The sequence below is a fragment of the Onychostruthus taczanowskii genome, unplaced genomic scaffold, assembly GCF_017590055.1.
Source record: "Onychostruthus taczanowskii isolate IOZ18803 unplaced genomic scaffold, ASM1759005v1 scaffold2, whole genome shotgun sequence".
NCBI classification, from domain to species: Eukaryota; Metazoa; Chordata; class Aves; order Passeriformes; family Passeridae; genus Onychostruthus; species Onychostruthus taczanowskii.
The window spans coordinates 21,731,857-21,751,526 of record NW_024499239.1 but is presented as its reverse complement, the minus strand read 5'-3'; the positions used below and the strand labels follow the sequence as shown (position 1 = coordinate 21,751,526).

Below are 19,670 nucleotides of genomic sequence, written 5' to 3'. Positions count from 1 at the left end.
GCTCAATCATGTTTCTCTTCCACTCTGGAAATGTAACTAAGCAATTTGCAAACCCTGCAAGAGCTTCACAGTTCTGTGTGATGGTGTTGGAAGTTTTGCTTGTTTGGAGTTAGATTTTTGCTGGTCTGTTGTTTTCATTTGTTTGGTTTTGTTTCAGTTGTTTGTGGGTTTTTTTGTTTTGTTTGGGTTTTTTGTGTTACTGTTGTTGGGGTCTTGTGGGGTTTTCTTAATTAAATACAAAACCAATACAGAAATGTGCCCACATAAATGGTGTGAGCTGATGTGAAAGACAGCTGGACTGCTATCCCCATATGAGGCTGAAATTGGTAACCACCTCCTAAAGTGACCCATTATCAAACATGATCACTGCTTTGGTCAGACACAACAGTGTCAGACAAAGGGCTTCCCCACTTCTAAACTTGTTTTATCCATCCATCTCCCTCTTCAGAAAGCAAGTAACATTCCTAAGCTTTTAAGATACACAAAAAAAGTATTTCAAAGATAAAGAGCATATATTTCCTTTTTGTGTTAAAGTTTGGATTCAACAAGGCCAAGTGCAAGGTCCCTCCCCATGTTAGGGAAATCTCATGAAAGGTGTCCCCACCCATAGCAGGGGGTGGAAATGGGTGATTTAAGGTTTCTTCCAACCCCAACTATCCTATGAGTGTGATTTTAGCATGTGACAAAGCAGATTCCCCAGGTATGCTCCCAGCAGCACTGTTCCTTCACTCCTTGTTTGCCATATTCCATTTATAACACCTTTCCACACCCCACAGTAAGCCCCTTCAGCCTGGAACATATATTCCTTTATGGTGAGGGCAAGGCTTTGTTTCCACTGACTCCTGTATCTCAACTTATTTCATAGTGATGCTTTCAGTTTTTAAATCGAGCTTGAAGAAATATGGAGATAAGTGTGGTTGAAACACAGCATTTTTGATAAAATTCACCACATTTTTTATTGCTACAGAAGAGAAACTGAGACAGACAAGTGATAAAACACAACACTGAAATATGATTAGCTTTCTCTAAGGGCTCCAACTCCTCCAACATTTACTTAGGCTACAGAGGAATATGAAGTTCAGGTTCACAGGTGCCTCCTTCTCAGCACTATGTGAAGGAGTGACCAATACAGGAGGCAGTCCATTAAAGACTACATTTCAAATCCTCATGTTACAGCAAACTGGAACTGCTAAAGCTGAATTGGAAACACTGGGCTGCCAATTGTAGTAATTCAGGAGGTGCTTTCCAAGAAGACAAATAGCAGGAAAGGAGTGAACCACCAGTGTAATGTACTGCCAGTCAATGCAGTGTCCATCACTCCTACCAGCAAGCCAGAAGCAGCCAGGTCTCACAAATATCATGAATTCCCCATTTTACTGTGCTGTGGAACAGTGCAAAAGCACAGCACAGCCAGGAGAGTCTATGGCTTGCTTCAGGTCAGTGCCCTGATGGGGCAAATTCCTTCCTCATGCACTTCAGCAGATCAAGAGACACACATTCCTGCTGAGAGACAATCTGCAGGAATAATGCTGATAAAACCACGCTGGAGCTGACTCATGTGCTATTCTGAGACCTCACTACTGCACACAGAGAAATAATTCTCAGTGTACTGAAACAGCAAGCAAGGACTATGAGCCCAAAAACATTCTCACCAGTTGTGCACAGGTTTGTTACTGGTGAAGTCCAAACAAATCTCTGCTTTAGAAACAAAGGGTTTTTTTACTCTTTACTCTTAAACAAAACAAATGTTGTAATATTTAACAATAAACCCAACTCTATTTAAATAGCCAATAAATTGTTTTAAACCAGTATACCAAGGCAACTAACACAATATTAATCAATGTGAAAACAGCAATGATCAAAGCAAATTAATTTAGAGATTGATAGTGAATGCATGAGCGAATAAATGAAAAGTGTACATGAGTTACCATCACTTCTTGTAAAATTCAATACTGTGTGATGTTGTGAAAAGCATAGGAAAGGACACCTTGTTATACCACTAATATAAAAACACCGCAATGATTTGTGTTGCAGGGAAAAAACCTCAGATGAACAAGCACTGCATATTCCTGAAGACTCACTAATGCAGAGATGTTTTTCTTAAGGAAAAGAGAGTTTTTCTTCTAGAAACATCGATTTAGTTCAATAAACCAAAATTTGTCATTCTGCCTAGCTTTTGATGCATTTAAGGAAAACTTACACAGCTTTTCATCATGCACCTCAGCACACTTTAGGTATTTTTAATCTTAACAGAAACTAGTAGAGAAGTGTTTTATTCTGCTGAATAGGTATTAATCACACAATAAATGCAAGATACTGTATTGATAGATATGTTATGATTTCACAATATTTTACCACTGACATGCAAACAGCAAAGCAAAATGAGGGATGGCATTTTTATAATAAGCTACCATAACTGGAAAACAGTGTTACATCACATTATTGTGAAAATGAAAAGCTTTGGAAACCATCATCTTACTCATCTTACCACTCTTACTCATGGATTATGCTACTCACAGCATCCTGCTGTACAGTCAACCCACAGCATCTGAAAACCAAGCTGCAAGATGTTCAGAAATTTTGAAAAGTTAATTTACTGTAAAAAGTGTGATTCTTATCAGCAGACAGTATTATGACAGAGCAGAAGACAACACTCAGAGTTGCAGTTATTTACTAAGGAAGCATCAACAGTACTGAAGACTGCAGTTCTCTGCACATCCACAGGAACACCACAATGCACCTTACCTCTAACTTGCCTTGACTAATACTGCCAGTTTTGTTAAGATATAAAACTTCAAGTATGTCCACTATAAAGTATTACATGCTTTAGGCAGAGACCTTCTGGTTTGTCTGAGTCTGTTCACACACTACAGCAAACTTGGACATCTTTAACAAAACTATCAGAAATTCAAAGATCTAAAGCTTGGCTCTTTAGATATGGTTAAGATCCAACATAACACCCAACCTCTTTCCAAGAAGAATCTCCAAGAAGTTTGTGAGACTTGTTACCATTTTTTAAAAAAAATCACACTAATTTCAAGGCATTTCCTGTCTCTAATTGATAAAAATAAAATTCATAAACATCATCTGGTAATCATGGAAACACTATGAGTGAATGATATGAAAATAAGCAACCCAGGAACAATGAATTCCTTTAAAAAACAGATGCCAAGATAGAAGGACGTAGAATTTTAGAAATCTTTGTCCCTAAAAAAGTCCCACTAAAATCTGATAGAAATGCTATGCCTCTACATTTCATGAAGATAAAAACTGGGAGTAATCCAGAAATATTAAATGTAAGTTTTCCAAGGAAAAACTAGCACAAAATAGGAAAACAATCATGCAGAGACTGGGAGTCTGGCAAACTATGTTCTGGGGTCACAAAATACTTATCAAAATCATTGCTTGAAAAGTCAGAAAGTGCACATTTTTCCAAAGAAAAGGTCTCAGAACTGCATGACTGTTTTTGCAGATACCAGAGGCATTGCACAGTGCAGCTGTTACCCTCCTTTTATATGCACAACCTTCCACCACAATGTTCTGAGCCCAGGGCTGGCTGTTGGGTCTCCATCATTCTCAAAGCCCACCATACCTTAGGCTAAAACCAATTTTTCCTCCTACTGTGTGATATTTGGTCAGCAAATACCTACATTTTGAGTCCTTACTGAAACACTGTTCCTTCTCTTGTTTGGAAATTACAGGACAAATTCTTAAAAGAAACCACAAAACTGCACTTACACAAAGTACTACAAAATAACATAAGACCTAATTAAGCAAAGCTGGTTTTGACATGATATGTGACAATGATCTGACCTATTCTACAGAACCTTTAAAACAACAAATTACAAAAAGAGTTACATAAAAAAACCTTCATCTTTTCTTTCAGTTCTAGCAACAGATTGTTTTAGTAACAGCGATCTGTTTGACAAATGAAACTACCAGACATCAGAAGATATTAAGAGTCACAAGGCAGTGAATCACAACAGAAGCCAAGCAAACTGACCAAGGAGCAGTCAGAATCTGATTTTCTTGCACTCCTACAGGTGAAACACTCAAAGAAGCTATTTTTTTATAGAACAGGTCTTCAGGTCTGCCTGTACTACAGGAAACACATCAGAAAACCTGTGTGCCTGCAGGGAAAAGGAATAAATTGTCATTGCCAAGGATAAAACAACCAAGGAGCTTTGTCTTGCACAATGATAGCGTTAACCCACCCTTAATATCAGAAAACCTGCCAGTTTGGAAAGCATTTGAGTAGAAAGTCTGTGGAACATCCACTACTGGAGGTTTTGTAGAAGTCAGCTAAAAATTTGTGAAATGTGGTTTGGGTACAGCTGATCTCTCATACAGAAGACTGAAGTCTTCCTCTCAAGGCAACTTTCACATCTATTTTTTTTTTCACTCCAAGTCACAGCATTTTTAATTGTTAATAAACTTACAGCTTCCAGCTTGGTAATCCCTTAAACTCACATTTTTCTGTAGGAACAATCCAGTAGGAAATTGCAAAGATATTCAAAGTCAACAGAAGTACAAAAATTGTTTCTGACAGAAAAACACATTCACTGTCTACTCATTCTCTGTAAGCACTCTTCAAAAAACTGCACTCCTAAAATTTAGTTTTCTTGCAAGCAAACACAGAGCACTTGACTGTTTTTCTTTTCAACAGGCTCAGCTAACCTAATGTGAACACTTCCTACAATGATCAGAGCACTTCTCTTGAAACTCATCATAACATGATTAGTGATGAAATTTTTCCACATAATGAAGTTTAGTACATTTTATTACGAGTAACAGGAAGAAATTTTAGCAAGGGTGAATCAAAATTCATTCTTTACACTTAACTGCATTGGTGGAGATGTAAATGTATTTTTATTACTATGGTACTTTCACTTAAAATTGTCCTGAGGTGACAGCGAACATTTACTTTTCATACAGAAATCCTCATACCACCTGAGCATCATGTATTTTAGACTTGAACCTACTCCAGTTCAAATTGTATTTCTTGGGTATGACTGGGAAAGGAAATATCAAAACATTCATGTAAATACAAAGGGTACAAAAATGTAGATTCTTTCCATGTCTAAAAATTTCAATTACCTAATTGAATGTAGTACCTACTCTGAATGTAGTTCATTTACTCATGAAAAACTCTGAGATTCATGAGGCATGAAAGCTGAGCAGCTACAAATGACATGGCTATTTTTTGCTGCTTGAAATTTTGAAACATTTCTCATTTCTCAAGCTCTGTATCATTATTTTATATAAAGGAAACAAAGTTTATAATGTGTATTCTTATTCAGGGAAAGCATCATAAACTCTTAGATGAGATGTAAGAAATTTAATTTATGGATAGTATTTTCAAGAATATACCCTTGAAAGTAAGGAAATGCAGGTACCTAAAAAAGGTTCATTTTAAAAAGCTCTGACAGTAAAAACTTAATACAAAAAATATTAATGGAAAACACTCAATGTACATAAAAATCCTAGTGCAAGCAGGAAGTTGCCACTTTGATTACCTGACAGGAGCGAAACTGGTTGACCAGCAGTGTACATCTCTGTGGGTCTTTTCTTCCATCCAAACTGTCCAGTTCAGCTGCTACTTGATTTAGTTCCTCATCAGCATAGTAGAACTGAGCAAGGAGCTGTGGGTCTGTTCTCTGCATTGGAGACATGGACAATATGACATTACTATTGCAAAAAACCAAAACAATGCCAGAAACTAAACCAACTTCAGCTAGTTGTATTTACTGTGATTTTTTTGAACATACAAGCCAGATAAGCAGTATGGCAGCATGGAAAGAATGATAATGAGATTATTTACACACACTCAAAAATTTTTTCTACTTTGAAACAAAAAACCTCTCAAAAAACATCTCAGATAATAAATCTGAGACATTACTCAGCTACCATTACCTTCAAAGCCACCCTGGCATTCTCATTTCTTGTGGCATAATTATCTGGAGGAGTCAACAACTGAATCAGAAGGTTTGTTTATTAAACAGAAGCAGTCTTCAGCTCTAGGCAGAACAAGACAAAGCTTCTTTCCAAGTTTAAACAAACAAACGATACACCCCAAACCTATCAAGCAATGGAATAATCTATCAAGCATCATGGTAACCTTTGCAGCATCCTCCCTTTGAGCATCACAAGAATGAAGCCACAGAAGAGAAAGGTACTGAATCTACCAGGACCAAACAGATGCAAAAACTTTACAACACTAATAATGTCACTAAACAAGGCATTACAGAGAGGAAATTATGTCACAAGCCTTTCAGGTGGCAAAGAACAGAATCATCACAACGAATTTCTGGCCACACTAAAACAAAGCAGCAACTATATTAAAGACCAAACAAATAAAGGAATGCCTCCTCAAAACCACTGAGAAATATTAATAAAGTGTAAAGGTTTACACCATAAAATGATTTTTTGGAACATGAACAGCTAGGAGTTCTGGTTCCAATATCTTAATTGTAAGCTGTCAAAAATCTACACTCTTGAATAATGCCTTCACTATAGCCCTGATATAAAGGTGCCCAGGGAGAAGAATAAAGCTTGTGATATATGGTCAGGGAAACAAACAAAATTCAAAATGAATGATAATAAGAGGGAGAGCATGTAATTACTCTACTACTAAATTTTATGTTGTTTAGTTCTAAATTTCTGTATTTAGAGTCAAATTTCATAAAGCATTTCTTTAAGCATTCTCTACCCGATGATTGTATTATTTCTGATTTTTATGTTTTCCTTCAGCATTTATCCACCACCATTAAAACCCTCAAGAAAAACTTAAGAAACAAAGATGCAGGAGTCTGTGTATGGAATTGTGACAAAGCACGACTGCTGATTTTTAAGCATCTAAATTGCAATGCAGAAGCAAAATAAGGCAAGTCATTAAGACTGGTCTCAAGCAAAACAAGTATGCCAGAGACACTTCACTCCCACGTGGCTGATTTTTTCAACTGGAGGAAGAGAAGTTTTAATTGAGTTCTCTCAACTGTGTTATGTTTGGTGTGGATTAGTAGTGTGATCCTTGATTAATTGTGTCAATCATATGTGGTCCCTGGCAAGATGAAACTGCATGAAACTCTAAACCTCTCCATGGGGGGCCATTTAAAGTGAATAAAACAAAAGTTCACTAATTCAATTTACTGCACTAGGTAACTGAAAATCAGGGATAGTGCCACGTTCAATGCCAATTTTTGTTTTCAGTTTATGCAAAATATGGTTTAAATAATGTAATCCAAATTCCTTACTATTCTTTGGCAGACTAAGAATTAGCAATTCCCATCCTTGGGTACTAAAACTAATAGAAGGACTTAATTTGAAAACATCTCATGGACAACCTACCACTTACCCTGGTAGTTTGTTTCAGGAAATCATCCCATTTAACAACAAATTCATGCATCCAAGTTCTTGTTTTGATTTGCTGGACTTCACCAACACAGCTCATTTTGCCTTATTCAGCATTAGTTCTATTTGCCTATTTCTGTTTTCACTGACTGCAGTAACCCCTTTAACCATGTCACCACTGTGGAATGCACTTAAGGGTTTGGGATTTCTGGGGAGAATTTTTGTTTGGTTGCACAGGAAGTTTTTTGTCTGTGGTGATACTGCTGTAATCATCCCAATACCCTCTTCAGTATGAGCTCTCCAGTCAGGAATCTCATTCTGCAAGTACACCTTGCATTCCTTCTGCCTAATGTCTCCTTATATTCCACATATTCAGCCCAAGAAATGGCCCAGGGTATTTTCATTGCCAGCACAACATACCCCACCACTGGAGAACATTCTCCACAGATTCGAAACCATCACTTCATATATGGGTCAAAACTTGTTATCCCCATTTGTATTCTATACGCAAACTATCATTTCAGCCAGTACCAAGCCAGGAATCAGCCCACCATGAATTAAAAAAAGCCTCCAACCAAACAAAACACTCTTATTTTATGACAGATCGCTCACTGAATATTTATTTTAATGATTCTTACTTTCTAATAAATTCTACTCAACAGGTCAGATACCAAAATCAGAAGATGCCTGCCTGTCATCCACAAAGTCAGTCTAAAACTGTCCATAAGAAAAAGTTGTATTAACTACTGAACTGGTTACATTCTGCCTTTACCCATCAAGTCCAACCAATGAACAGTGACCAGGATTAGGTTAGTTCAGTTTATTGCATAAAGACTTCTCATCTGATTTTTCAAACAGGATTTAAATGGACGATAAGAGAATGTTTAAAACACCTCTAAATTAAGAGACCTGTTAGCTAGCTACAGGTTATTAGATTAATAACAGGACTGCAGAATTATTTATTGCATGTTATCAAAGGAAAAGATGTTATTCTCACATCTTGTAAACAAGCTGGTAGACCAAAACCAGAAACTGTCCCTAAAAATAGAGACAACTAACAGAGAAGAAATATTCTAGCACAGACTTCCCAATATGGGACAAAGACGAAAAAATAAACTACCAACAAGAAGCCAGGGTGCCAACAGACCAATCTCAAACCACACAGCAATTCTGGGATCTTTGAAAATCACAATTACAGACACAAGGGTGGTTCTTAGGAACACGTCCCCTTTTTGAAAGAAAATTGCAAGTACTTTCTGCATGACTTTTAACAGCAGCTTTCAAGTGTCAATACCAGCTCTTTCTGAGTAACACAAAACATGCGTCATCTCAGACCTGACTGCAGCCCATAATTTGAACATTAAAGGGAATGTTTTCCCCCAGGTTTCCGTGATCCTTTGTGGAGAAGTACAGATTTTCTTCAGGCTTTTTCTTCTACTGAGATTGCAACAGGAATGCAGCCACCACCACCACAAAAAGAAGACATGATGATCCCAAATAAGCCAAAGAACAGACAGAAGCAAGGGAACCATGCAAATGAGCAACACCCCAGTTGGTGATAGCACTATCTTCTGAAACCTCCCAGCTGTCCTCTGGAAAATAATATCCATCATTTTTTAACTGCTGATCTAAAGTCTTCAGAATAACAGCTAAAACCCAACCCTGCTTAAAATAAATTCCATGGACTTGAAAAGCTCCAGATCTCCCATTGTTCACTGGCACTCTTCCAGCACTAAGCATTTGTTTTTCTGCCACACACTCAGGAACCCTGACTTGATCCCTATGGAATGAAACTATACAGAAAAGCAATAATTATATGCCTTTGCTGATGGTAAATCCAGACTGCCTTTTGACATGGGAACAAAGTAAACCTACTGGGGTAACTTTTCAAGTAGGACTTGGTAAAAGGTACATTTTACACAAATACATCTATTTTATTACACATTGTATGAAACGCCTTCACAATCATGGGACAATTTTTGGTGACAGAACATGTGCAATATTTTAACTGCTACAGGGTCCAAATGACACAACCCTTCCTTAACCAGGAAGATTAAACATGAACTGCCTGCTCAACCATTCCTATTCTGCTACAGCTCTAACAGCTGAATTGAGCAGTTTTAGAGAGGCCACCACGTTCACATCACTGGAACTGTCTTCCATCTACGCAGATTCCTTTATTCCTCCAGTGGTAAGGGAAAGGGTTGTTCTAGAAGCCTGGACAGTAAGGAGTTAATGCATTGTATGCCTCAAACACCAATTTCTCAGTGAAGTGAGAAAGTCAGAACAGGATGTGCCTGGAAATGGGGGTTGTGCAAACATAGGGCAGCACCTTTCTGGAGCTAATTTTCCAGTTCAGGTCCACAGTGAGTGCACCAAATAAAGTGGAGAAGCATGGACATGGGGTCAAGGAGTGGACATGACCAAGAGAGAAGGCTCAAGACTACCCAAGACCTGAAAGTACCCCCCTCAGCCTTTTTGGGAATTCTCTATCAGAGCACTGTACATAGCCCATAGTGTGACATGAGACTTGGAGAATCCCCACCCAGGAAGGGATCCAGGCATTTCCATGCCAGCTTGAATGTACATAACCAGACAAACTTTTTGTTTCATGGGCCCCTACTCCCAAAGGACCACGTCTATGACCATTAGAACAGCAAAGCAGTGATTAAGCCTCACCACTGGACCCACAGGTGGTGTCATCTTTCCTCTCAACTATCTACTCTTATCCTTCTCTTTCTTTTCCTTACGTATTTTGTGATATTTTTATACTTTCATAGAAGAGAAACAAAATGCCGACATACTTTCCACAGCAATTGAATTGTTTTAAAATAAACCTGCCTCAAAAACACACAGGTCACTCAGTGTAATTTTCACTGTAATTCAGCCCAAGGATTTTATTAACAGGAACCTCAGCCTGCCTCAGAGGCAGGTCATAATAGTAGTGTGTCTCTAATAAGGAGTGTCCAGTTGTTCTCAGTCTAAATTTGATGCCTATTTTCAGAGAAAGGAAAGAGGCACAGGATCAACCTCAAACTTTCCAATCCCCAAAATAAGTACTGCCATTATCAGACAGTCCTAAATATGAACAACTACTGCATAGCACAGAAATTTTTTAAAAAGGGACTTCCCAAGAAAAAGCACATTCCCTTTAGGATGAAAACTCATGAAAGCTATAGTTTACAAACTTGCTTCTATCTGCAGTGTACAGAAAATAACGCTTCTGTATTGGAAAACAACTCCTTGCACCAGGTGGCAATATGGTCTGTGCAAAAGGCAGAATTAGGCCCTAAAAATTCAAATAAAGGCACTGATGAGCCAATTCAGCATTTTCAAAATTACAAATGATGTAGCATATAACTAGTTTTAAGCTAATTAAATTTAACTAAGACTCCCATAACACTATAAGGAAAAAATTTTTGTTCAAAAGTGACAGGAATCAGGCACAAAGTCCAAAGTTTACTTATCCCCATAATGAAAACGTAATGTACTTACAGCAACAGAAACTTAGTCAATTGACAACTTTTTACATCAGTCACAGCTGCAGTGTAGGTTTAACTGGCAGATGACAAATTGCAAAGACTGAAGGTACTTCTTCAAAAAGAGATATCAGCAAGTTGTTACATCTGCTTATTCCTCACCTCACACGTAAGCAAGTGTATTCACATCCTTCCTTTGGACAGGCACTTTGAATTTGTCATTAATTTCCAAATGCTGATAAATAGCAAGAAGAAACAATAATTCTCTAACAAGCAGGTGAGTCAAAAATTCTGGCATTTAACTATCAGAAGGTTTAGCAGCAAAAATTTTTCATCATATTAAATGAAAAAGGAACTGTATTGCAAGTACATAGTTGTATGCGGAGGGGGGTTATTTGGTTTTGGGTTTTTACTTGGTTTGTGGTATTTTGCTTTTAATCTATTATATGAAGTGCTATCTGTTGAAGAAAAAAAGGGAAAAAATTCAACAGTCATATTTTGAACAATGTCATGAAGTCTTATGCTAGTGTTGCACATGCATAAAAAGAAAAAGTATTCAAAGATGAAGACAACAATTGGTAATTGGTCACGAGGATATGTAAAAAAAAAAGCACTGTGAAAAAAGCTACAGCCTGGTTAAAGCTTTGCCAACTGCTCTGTGTTTATCTATAGAATATCATTACACAAGCAAGAAAGACAGGTGAACAGCTTGTTAACACAATAAAATGCTAGCAGCACCTTAAGCAAAAAGACAAACAAAACAAACAACCCCAGTGAGATAATGATTCATAGGACAACAAAAATCAGGTGGATAAATGTTTCCAATGTTCTCTACATTGGGTGTAATTCCAACCCCCCAAAAAGGAAAGTCTTATAAAGGTTATGCTTAACTAGAGTATCAAACATCTGAGACTGCCATGCTGTGGGTTTTCACTCATGATAAAGTCAGTGTACGTAGTTTCTATTTTTGACTGCTCATCATACTAATCTGGAAAAGCATGTGCTCAAATCCATATTTTCTGGGGGAAGCACATCAGCAAATGCTGAATACAAATTACTGAACCTTTTGGACATCTATTCTGCAGAACAGGAGTGCTCTGCAGCTGAGCCACAGCCTCGATTTCTAGGAAAGAACATGGGCCCCAGAAGAGAAAGGGGTTTTGCTGTAGGGGAGTGATGGAGCAGCCACTTCTACCAAGTGAAGAGTGGGTAACCTTCAAGGTTGCCCATTCATCCACCCTACGGTAGGCTACTCTTAATCAGCAAAAAGTCAACATTACCCATATTGCATCTGTTCTGCTCATGATGGCAACTGGTGAGTGATTTCCCTGTCTTTATCCCAACCCACTTTTATATAGCTTTTTCATCCTATTTTCTTCCCCTGGCCTGTTGTGCACAAGAGTGAGAGAATGGCCGGGTGGGCACCCAGCAGCCAGACAAGGTCAACCCACTCCTCTGAATTTGTAAAACACTTACCTAAAGCCTCCCCCAGCAGCTCATGTCTCAGAGTCTGACCTTAAGCTAATCAGATTTCATTCTCAGCTGTTGCAAGAACAATCAAGTTTAAAGAACAAATATTTACTTAGAAACAAATTCAGCTTGTCAGGATACATATTGAAATATACAAATCACTCTTAAATTTTTTTCTCTAAATGCTTTTACGCAGTTTGCTTCAGATTTGTCTAGATTTTTGTATTTAAACATTACACAAAGCATTTCTTCAAACAAAATTGATCCTGCAGTGCTTTTAGTGATTTGTTACCTATCAAGAGGAAAATAGCCAATTTAGCTCCCTGGGCTTGTTGATCAATTATGTTCAATTCCAGATGCACAGCTCCACCTTGCACAGAGCAATTGTGTGGCATTTGAAAGTGGCACCCAGCAATTTGTCCTGCAGCAATGCAAACCATCCTGCCACACTACATCTTCACAACTTACCACATGAGAGGACTTTCAACCCACTCTAGTTATGTTATACCATGTCTAATGGATGTGTCTAAATATTTATAACAACTCCTTACTATCTGGGCAAACAATGACCTCTTCTTAGACATGTCTAGCATATTAATTTCTCTCAAGTTATGATGTTGCTATAACCTTTTTTCCTTTCAGAACCAGACTTTTATTCTAAAAAAAAAACCCAACTAAACCCAATAAATGAACAAACCCAACAAGCTCAAGCAACCACTTTATGCAGTTAAAGGACTGTTTTGAAGACTCTTTTTGGCAGTCACCTTTTAGCACACACATTCCTAAATTATTTTTTCCCTCCCAGGTCTGTAGTTCCAGTATTTTGGTCATGTTTACCAGACTGATAAAACATGAACTTTGCTTTGCTGTTCAGAACTAACTTATTTTGAACAACATGCCATATACAGCCTTTTACATTTATATCATAACAAGAATATCTTAATTAGAACATCGACAAAGCTCCAAAAAGAGGGAAAACTGACCCAGCAAGTTGAAGCCTGCTGACTGTAAAAGAGTTGCTCCACAGATCTTCTCAGGTATTAACAGGCATAACACATTCCTCAGTTTTTTAATGTTCAAAGCACATCGTTAATTTTTTTGGCTCAGCAAACTCAGGGTAAGTCTAAGGTGTTCCACATCATATTTTAATAAAAGCACCATCATCTGTGTAAAGCTGCTCATAATAATCTCATTTGCCTTGTAGGACACTTTCAATAAACTGAAGCTGAACACCTTGACAGATGTTTGGGATTTAACTACCTTGGCATCCTATCAGTAGCACAATCAATCATTGCAACAAAAAGACTTTATCAAAACTTTGTTTCCAAGTGCATCTGTTCAAACCTGGTGATGAAAGAAACTGCTGGTACAGCCCTCAGCACTGAAACTTTTCCCAGCTTCTGCCTTCTGACACTAACTTCAAATGAATGTTTGCATAAGTAAATCTTTTGATCTTATTTCCACTATTTCAGCTAAATCATATAAGCAAGTAGCTTTCCAAGTGCCATCATCAGTCACACTGTTTCCTACTCAGTTTTCCAGGTAACAGCAAGCTTCAGTGGTTACTTGTCCCATGTTTAGCACAGCATCCATGTGTGCAGCTTCACCCATGTCTAACCAGGAAAACATTCCAGACACAGTCCTCAATCTCAAGGATTTAACACCATCTCTCTCTGCAGAAAGTCCCCACCTCCTTGTAGACAGAGCCTACTTAAAGTTTTAGGGAACTTTTAGGAACTTCACTGTTTTTAAGGGCTTGATACTCTGAGTATCTTTTTCCAAACACACTTGAGCATGAAGAGTGGCTTTGAAAATTACCAGAACATGAGCAAAAAGAAAGGCAGAGGAAAGACACCAGACAGACAGACCAACAGCAGGAGTACACAGGACTTTAAACCATGTTTAAAACTTTTTAAGCAGTCCAACAACAACAAAATATATTCAAGTACACAAAAAGCAGGTATTTGCTGGAGACAGGATGCTAGTGCATAGCAGAAGGCTCCCATGCATCCCTGCTCCCACTCCCTGCTGAATTGAATTTTTTTTTTTGCTCAATTAGGCATTCACAGGTCTTTTCAGACAATATCCTCAAGGTCTGTCCTTGGTCTCCTGGTCACGCAGAAAATCTCTCCTGGGAGACAAATGGGTTTGTACAGCTATTGCTGTTTTCTGTGCTAGCTCAGCATGCAGTTTGACCAGTTCTCCTCATCAGCATGCATGTTGGATGAGCTCTATCAGTCTTCAGCTACTCTCCACCCCAAGCTGCTCCTTTTAAATCAAGACACAGAATGCACAAAAACTAAGCAGAAGTTAAAGGCAACCATGAATGCTTTTCATGCTTAATATGAACAGTTCTGTATCCATTTATTGAGAGGAACAATAAAACAAAAAAATCCAAACAAAACAAAACATAAAAACACCCCAAAGCCTCTAGTCAATAAATATAAGTGATTCATACAAGGATTTAAAAATCACATATTGTTTCTTCTGGAAAGATCAAGCTCCTCTGACCTGGCTGCTGCCTGTTCAGGTACACAGAAAAACCTACATAATTATGGCATCACCTATTTAATGAATGGACACTTTTCCCACATTCTCACCAACAGCTTTCAGAGAAGCTATTACACATACACTCTCTTGCCTATTACCCTTTATTGACCAGCAATATTGCTTTCACATAACTGTTGGTTGGCCCCAAATGCATTCTGCAACTTCTGGCTGCCAGGTATTTCTATAGAATGCTAAATGGCAAAAGAGACAAAGGCATTAATTGCAGAGCTGATGTTAAAAGGAAATTCATTCTCAGTAATGCTTACTCTAATATTTACAATGCCTTGGAAAGAATATTATTTAAACTAGTTTTCCTTTACTGTATTTGATAATAGTATTGAAAAACAACATTACATGGGAGACACCACAAAAAGGAGAAATGTGATGTTTGAAAAACAAAGTTAGCTTAAATAATGCGAAAATACTAGCTCCTAAGTAAAAATTCACTTCTCTTTCAATGTAAACACCTACTGCAGGCCTGAATATCTGAATATCTTCTCTACCATCCCTGCACTATGCAGGCTCTACACCCCAGTCAGGCTCCAGAAATGAACACTAACTAGGGACCATACCAAAATCACAGAAACACTCAAGACACCTTACATCTTACAGGGCAAGTAATTCCAGTGCTTCCAAAGCCTAAAGCAAGGACTCCTGCTAGAGTAGCTTTAGCTTTTCTTTCAATCACATAACAGGTTAAACTGTTCCATTGGTTTCACTGTGAATACTGCATTTGAAACAAGGTTCAGCATAAATGCAGTCTTGGATCAAAGCTATTAATTTCTTTTCAGCTGCAAAACAGTGAATATTTTTCCCTTAGCAACATAAATTCAAGCGTCAAAGGTTGGTTTCCTGACATTTCTGAAATCCGAGCTCTTAATTATTGCCATTAATTTCAAGACTGCTCAGAAAACAGTCAGTAACAGCTGCATCCAGCCTGACTTGCACAGCTTTCTAAGCTACAGTCACACAATCACATTCCTTACCAAAACCATGCCAATTTGCTCTAAAAAATGCAAGAATAACTACAGGCATTCTCCTGTTCCTCATTTCCCATGCTCTAGCCTTCCTGTTTTGTGTAACAAACGCAAAGTGAAGGTCAGGACCTGGAAGTACTTTCCCACAGTGGTCTTGCCTACACCAAACACGAATCTCTCCAGCCCGAGCAGTATTTTCTTGTTCCATTCCAAGGTGCAAAGATGAGAGCTCCAGATCCCTCTAGATCTGCCAGGAGTATAATGGTAAAATTTCCTTCTGAAGGCAAGAGACACCAGTTAAAGCTTACTGAAATAAAAATCTCTTTTTTGCCCTTTCTTGCTACATTAGAGACAAACTGCCTTGCATCTGAATTTAGCTCCAGCTTTTTCTGTTTTGCTCCCTCCAGCAGTGCTTACACCACACCTGAGCCACAGCTCTGCTTTCATTTCCAGAATCCGGTGTGTATGACACAGGCAAGCCTGCAGACTGAAAATGCCTGCAGAGCTTCAGGGACTACCAGTGATGAGCTAAAAAAAAAAAATCTCAATGCATTATTAACCACAAACCTCCTGCTTTTAACACACATGACCCAAGGAACTGGAAAAATACTTAAAGGAGACTTGCATTTTACATTTTTGTTGCATCCTGCAAACACAGTCAAAGCAATTAATTGAAATGTCATACAGTAAAACGTTTTTGGTTATTCCTCCAAGCAGTTACTTCATCTAGTCAGGCAACCGTTTCCTCAGGTATTGAATATTTTACAATTTCTAATGCTATATTGCTTTTCCTTACCAAGTTATAGGTGAAACACAGCATTTCTTTTCAAAGAAAATGTAGTGAAGACTGATAGGGAGTTTTATTCAAACTGTATATACTCATACCAATATACCATAACTCAGATTTTTTTTTGCTATTCATTTTCTTTTATATATTTTTTACAATATTTGTAATTCTTAATGATATACATACAAAATCATTACAAGACAGGCTAAAAGAGAGCACATCCAATTAAAGGTTCTGTTCATGAAGATACATTAAATTCAGAGATGATATCACATCCCAAAATTGTGCTGTGAACACAAACACCACTCAAAAGCATGACTAATATCCATAATCAAAAGTATGTGTTGAGCGAAATTTTATTCATTTACTTTTTTGTTTATTTATTTGAAGGAAAAAAGGAAGTCCAGAATTTATCAACTGGAAATGACAGGCAAAAGAATATAACTTGGAACTCATGAAGTCTGGGGATATGCATGTATTTTCAAGGGCCATCGAAGATTATTTATATTCAGCAAAACACAATTATGATTCTGAAATGGACTGAAAATAGAAATGTAAATCAAGTTGGCAGTATATTTCTACTCTCCAAGCAGCTACTGCTTGGTTGTTTGTGTTACTACCTACACCAGCCTAAGGACTAGTCAGGACCCAACACAACCTGAGACAAAAATGAGCATTACCTATAGGGGGTGGGTGGGTCTAATAGCAGTAAGATGGTAAAAGTACTGACTGATTACAACACAATGACTCATTATGGGGACATGTATTTATATATTAATTCCACAGTCAGCAAAATAATCTGTCAAAAATCTATGGCAAAAATTCCCAGGTGTATCAATGTAGATTGTTTCAGAAAGACCAGCTTGAGACAGGCAGCTCCACATTTCAATTACACAAAACCCACGTGTGAAATACCGTGGCCACTGTTTAATGTGTAACTGAATGCTGGGAGTGCTGCAGTGAGGAAGACAAAAATCTGAGGTACAAGATACAAAACAAGAACAACCAAAAGCACTAAGACAAAGCCAAACTCAGTACTAGTGTAGAGAACAGAGCAAACGTAGGAAACAAAGATATAAACTGAAAAGATGGATTTATAAAGCCAACACAAACTTTCCTCTTTGAAAAGCATCTTGGAGTTCCAGAGTAAATCCAGCCCTTGTCACTGGTAGCTTCTGAGCATCAAAACCAAAGCTAAATTCTAAAGCTGTGATGAATGCAGGGATTCTGACAAGACAAACCCTAGAGTGCCAGACCTTTTCAGTGGTGCCCAGGGACAGGACAAGCAGTAATGGCCATAAAATAAAACACAACAAGTTTCAATCAACATCAGTCAGAACTTTACAGAGGGTGGCAGGGCAGTGGAACAGGCTGCCCAGGAAGGTCATGGAATCTCCCCCTCTCCAGACATTAAAAATCCACCTGAACACATTCCTATGTAACCTTCTCTAGATGCCCCTGCCTTAGCAGAGATGTTGGACTGGATCATCTCCAGAGATCCCTTTCAACTCTAAACTATTCTGTGATACTGTAAATGAAATCATTTGAGTTATGAAAATTACATTAATAGCCATTGTATATATATAATTGTATTAGTAAAGGAAAACTTCAAGAAAGCTATGCTAGCTATTTTATTCCATAAAGGAAAAACTAAATTACCTGTGAAGTGAGACTTGCTAAATTACCAGAAGAGCTATTACAAACATCTTTATTTCCCATGAAATAATTTCATTATGCAAAATATGAAAAATCACGAGACTGCTAGACTTCCTAATGATTATATATAATGTTCCTTTACCACAGGGTTGTTTGCACTTGTGAAGCACAGACATAGAAAACCTCCCAAACATCCCAAATTTCTGCAAATCAGCTTCCACCCCTCACACCCCACCATCATCAGGGTGCCATTTGTGGTAGCACACGAGTGACTCTGCTCCTGCCCAGCTGGACCTGCACTCAGCCCAGAATGCCAGGTGGCCCAACAGAGCCTTGTGATTCCCAAAAGAGAACAAAAGGGAGAAATTTCTCTTATACATTTAATTTCTCTCCGAACAAATAGTTACCTAAAAACATGTGCAGCACTTAGAATAAGATACACTGCAGGAAAAATATTGAAAAACCCCGAAATTTAGAATTCAAAGATAAAAGTTCATTTTCTCTTCATTCTGCTCAGGCCAGCACTGATTCAGAATTCCTCTGCACATGTTGTCCAATGCAACAGATGGGAAAACTCCCCAGCAGAGCAGTGTTATACACTTCATCAATTAATTGGAAAACATGACTCTCATACATTTCATTTTACATGCTGAGGAATTTATTCTGACTTGCAATAGATGACACCCCAATAAAGCCTTGCCTTAGAGCCTCACCACAAGCATTGCTCAGTACAGGAAATTGCAGTTTGAAAACTGACACTGCCCTTGTAACTAACCCACCCAATCATGTAAACCTCCAAAAAACCCCACTATAACAAAATATCATCACAAAAACTTACTCTTTAACAGAAACTAGAGCAAACCAGTTGAAATTACAAAAACAAGTTTTTGATTCATTCTCTGCAACACACCAAAGTTTCTTTCATGCTGCCACAAGACAGATTCACTGATTTATATAGAAGGGGAAAAGTATTTTGCTGGTTGTCATTGGGAAAGTTCACATAAAACACCAAACTGCCAAACTGAACTGATTTCTGAAAATGAACGGACAAAACAGAATGCGTGGTACAAAGTTGAAATAAACTTCTAGAAGTTGAAATAAAAGTTCTTAACTCTTTGCTTGTTCTATGTATCTCACATACACAGGTTTTCTTCAACATCTACTTTTTCAGTGGCACCTTGAAAGAGTGGCAATAAAAACTAATTGTGAACACATTTCAGGTGGACTTCAGTCACTAATATTCTTTTATATACTTTGAAGACATCTGAATATACATTCTTAGTGAGAAATTAAATATGTGTGAGGTTCCCAAGGTGGTAGGTAGTTCATTGATTCACATTCCCTTAGGACTTACTGAGTCCTTTCAGAGGTTTCTAAACCCTTACCCAGCCTAAGCATTAA

General features: G+C 37.9%; 1 protein-coding gene across 6 annotated transcripts in view; it reads right to left on the bottom strand.

Moving 5' to 3' along the window:
• Window positions 1-19,670, bottom strand: part of ZFYVE28 (zinc finger FYVE-type containing 28) — a 147,830-nt gene that overhangs the window by 75,886 nt on the left and 52,274 nt on the right. For all 6 annotated transcript variants that reach the window (XM_041403026.1, XM_041403027.1, XM_041403028.1 and 3 more), the window contains exon 2: window positions 5,517-5,657. In XM_041403026.1, coding sequence (XP_041258960.1) covers window positions 5,517-5,657 — 141 coding nt within the window. The remainder of the gene's footprint in view (window positions 1-5,516; window positions 5,658-19,670) is intronic.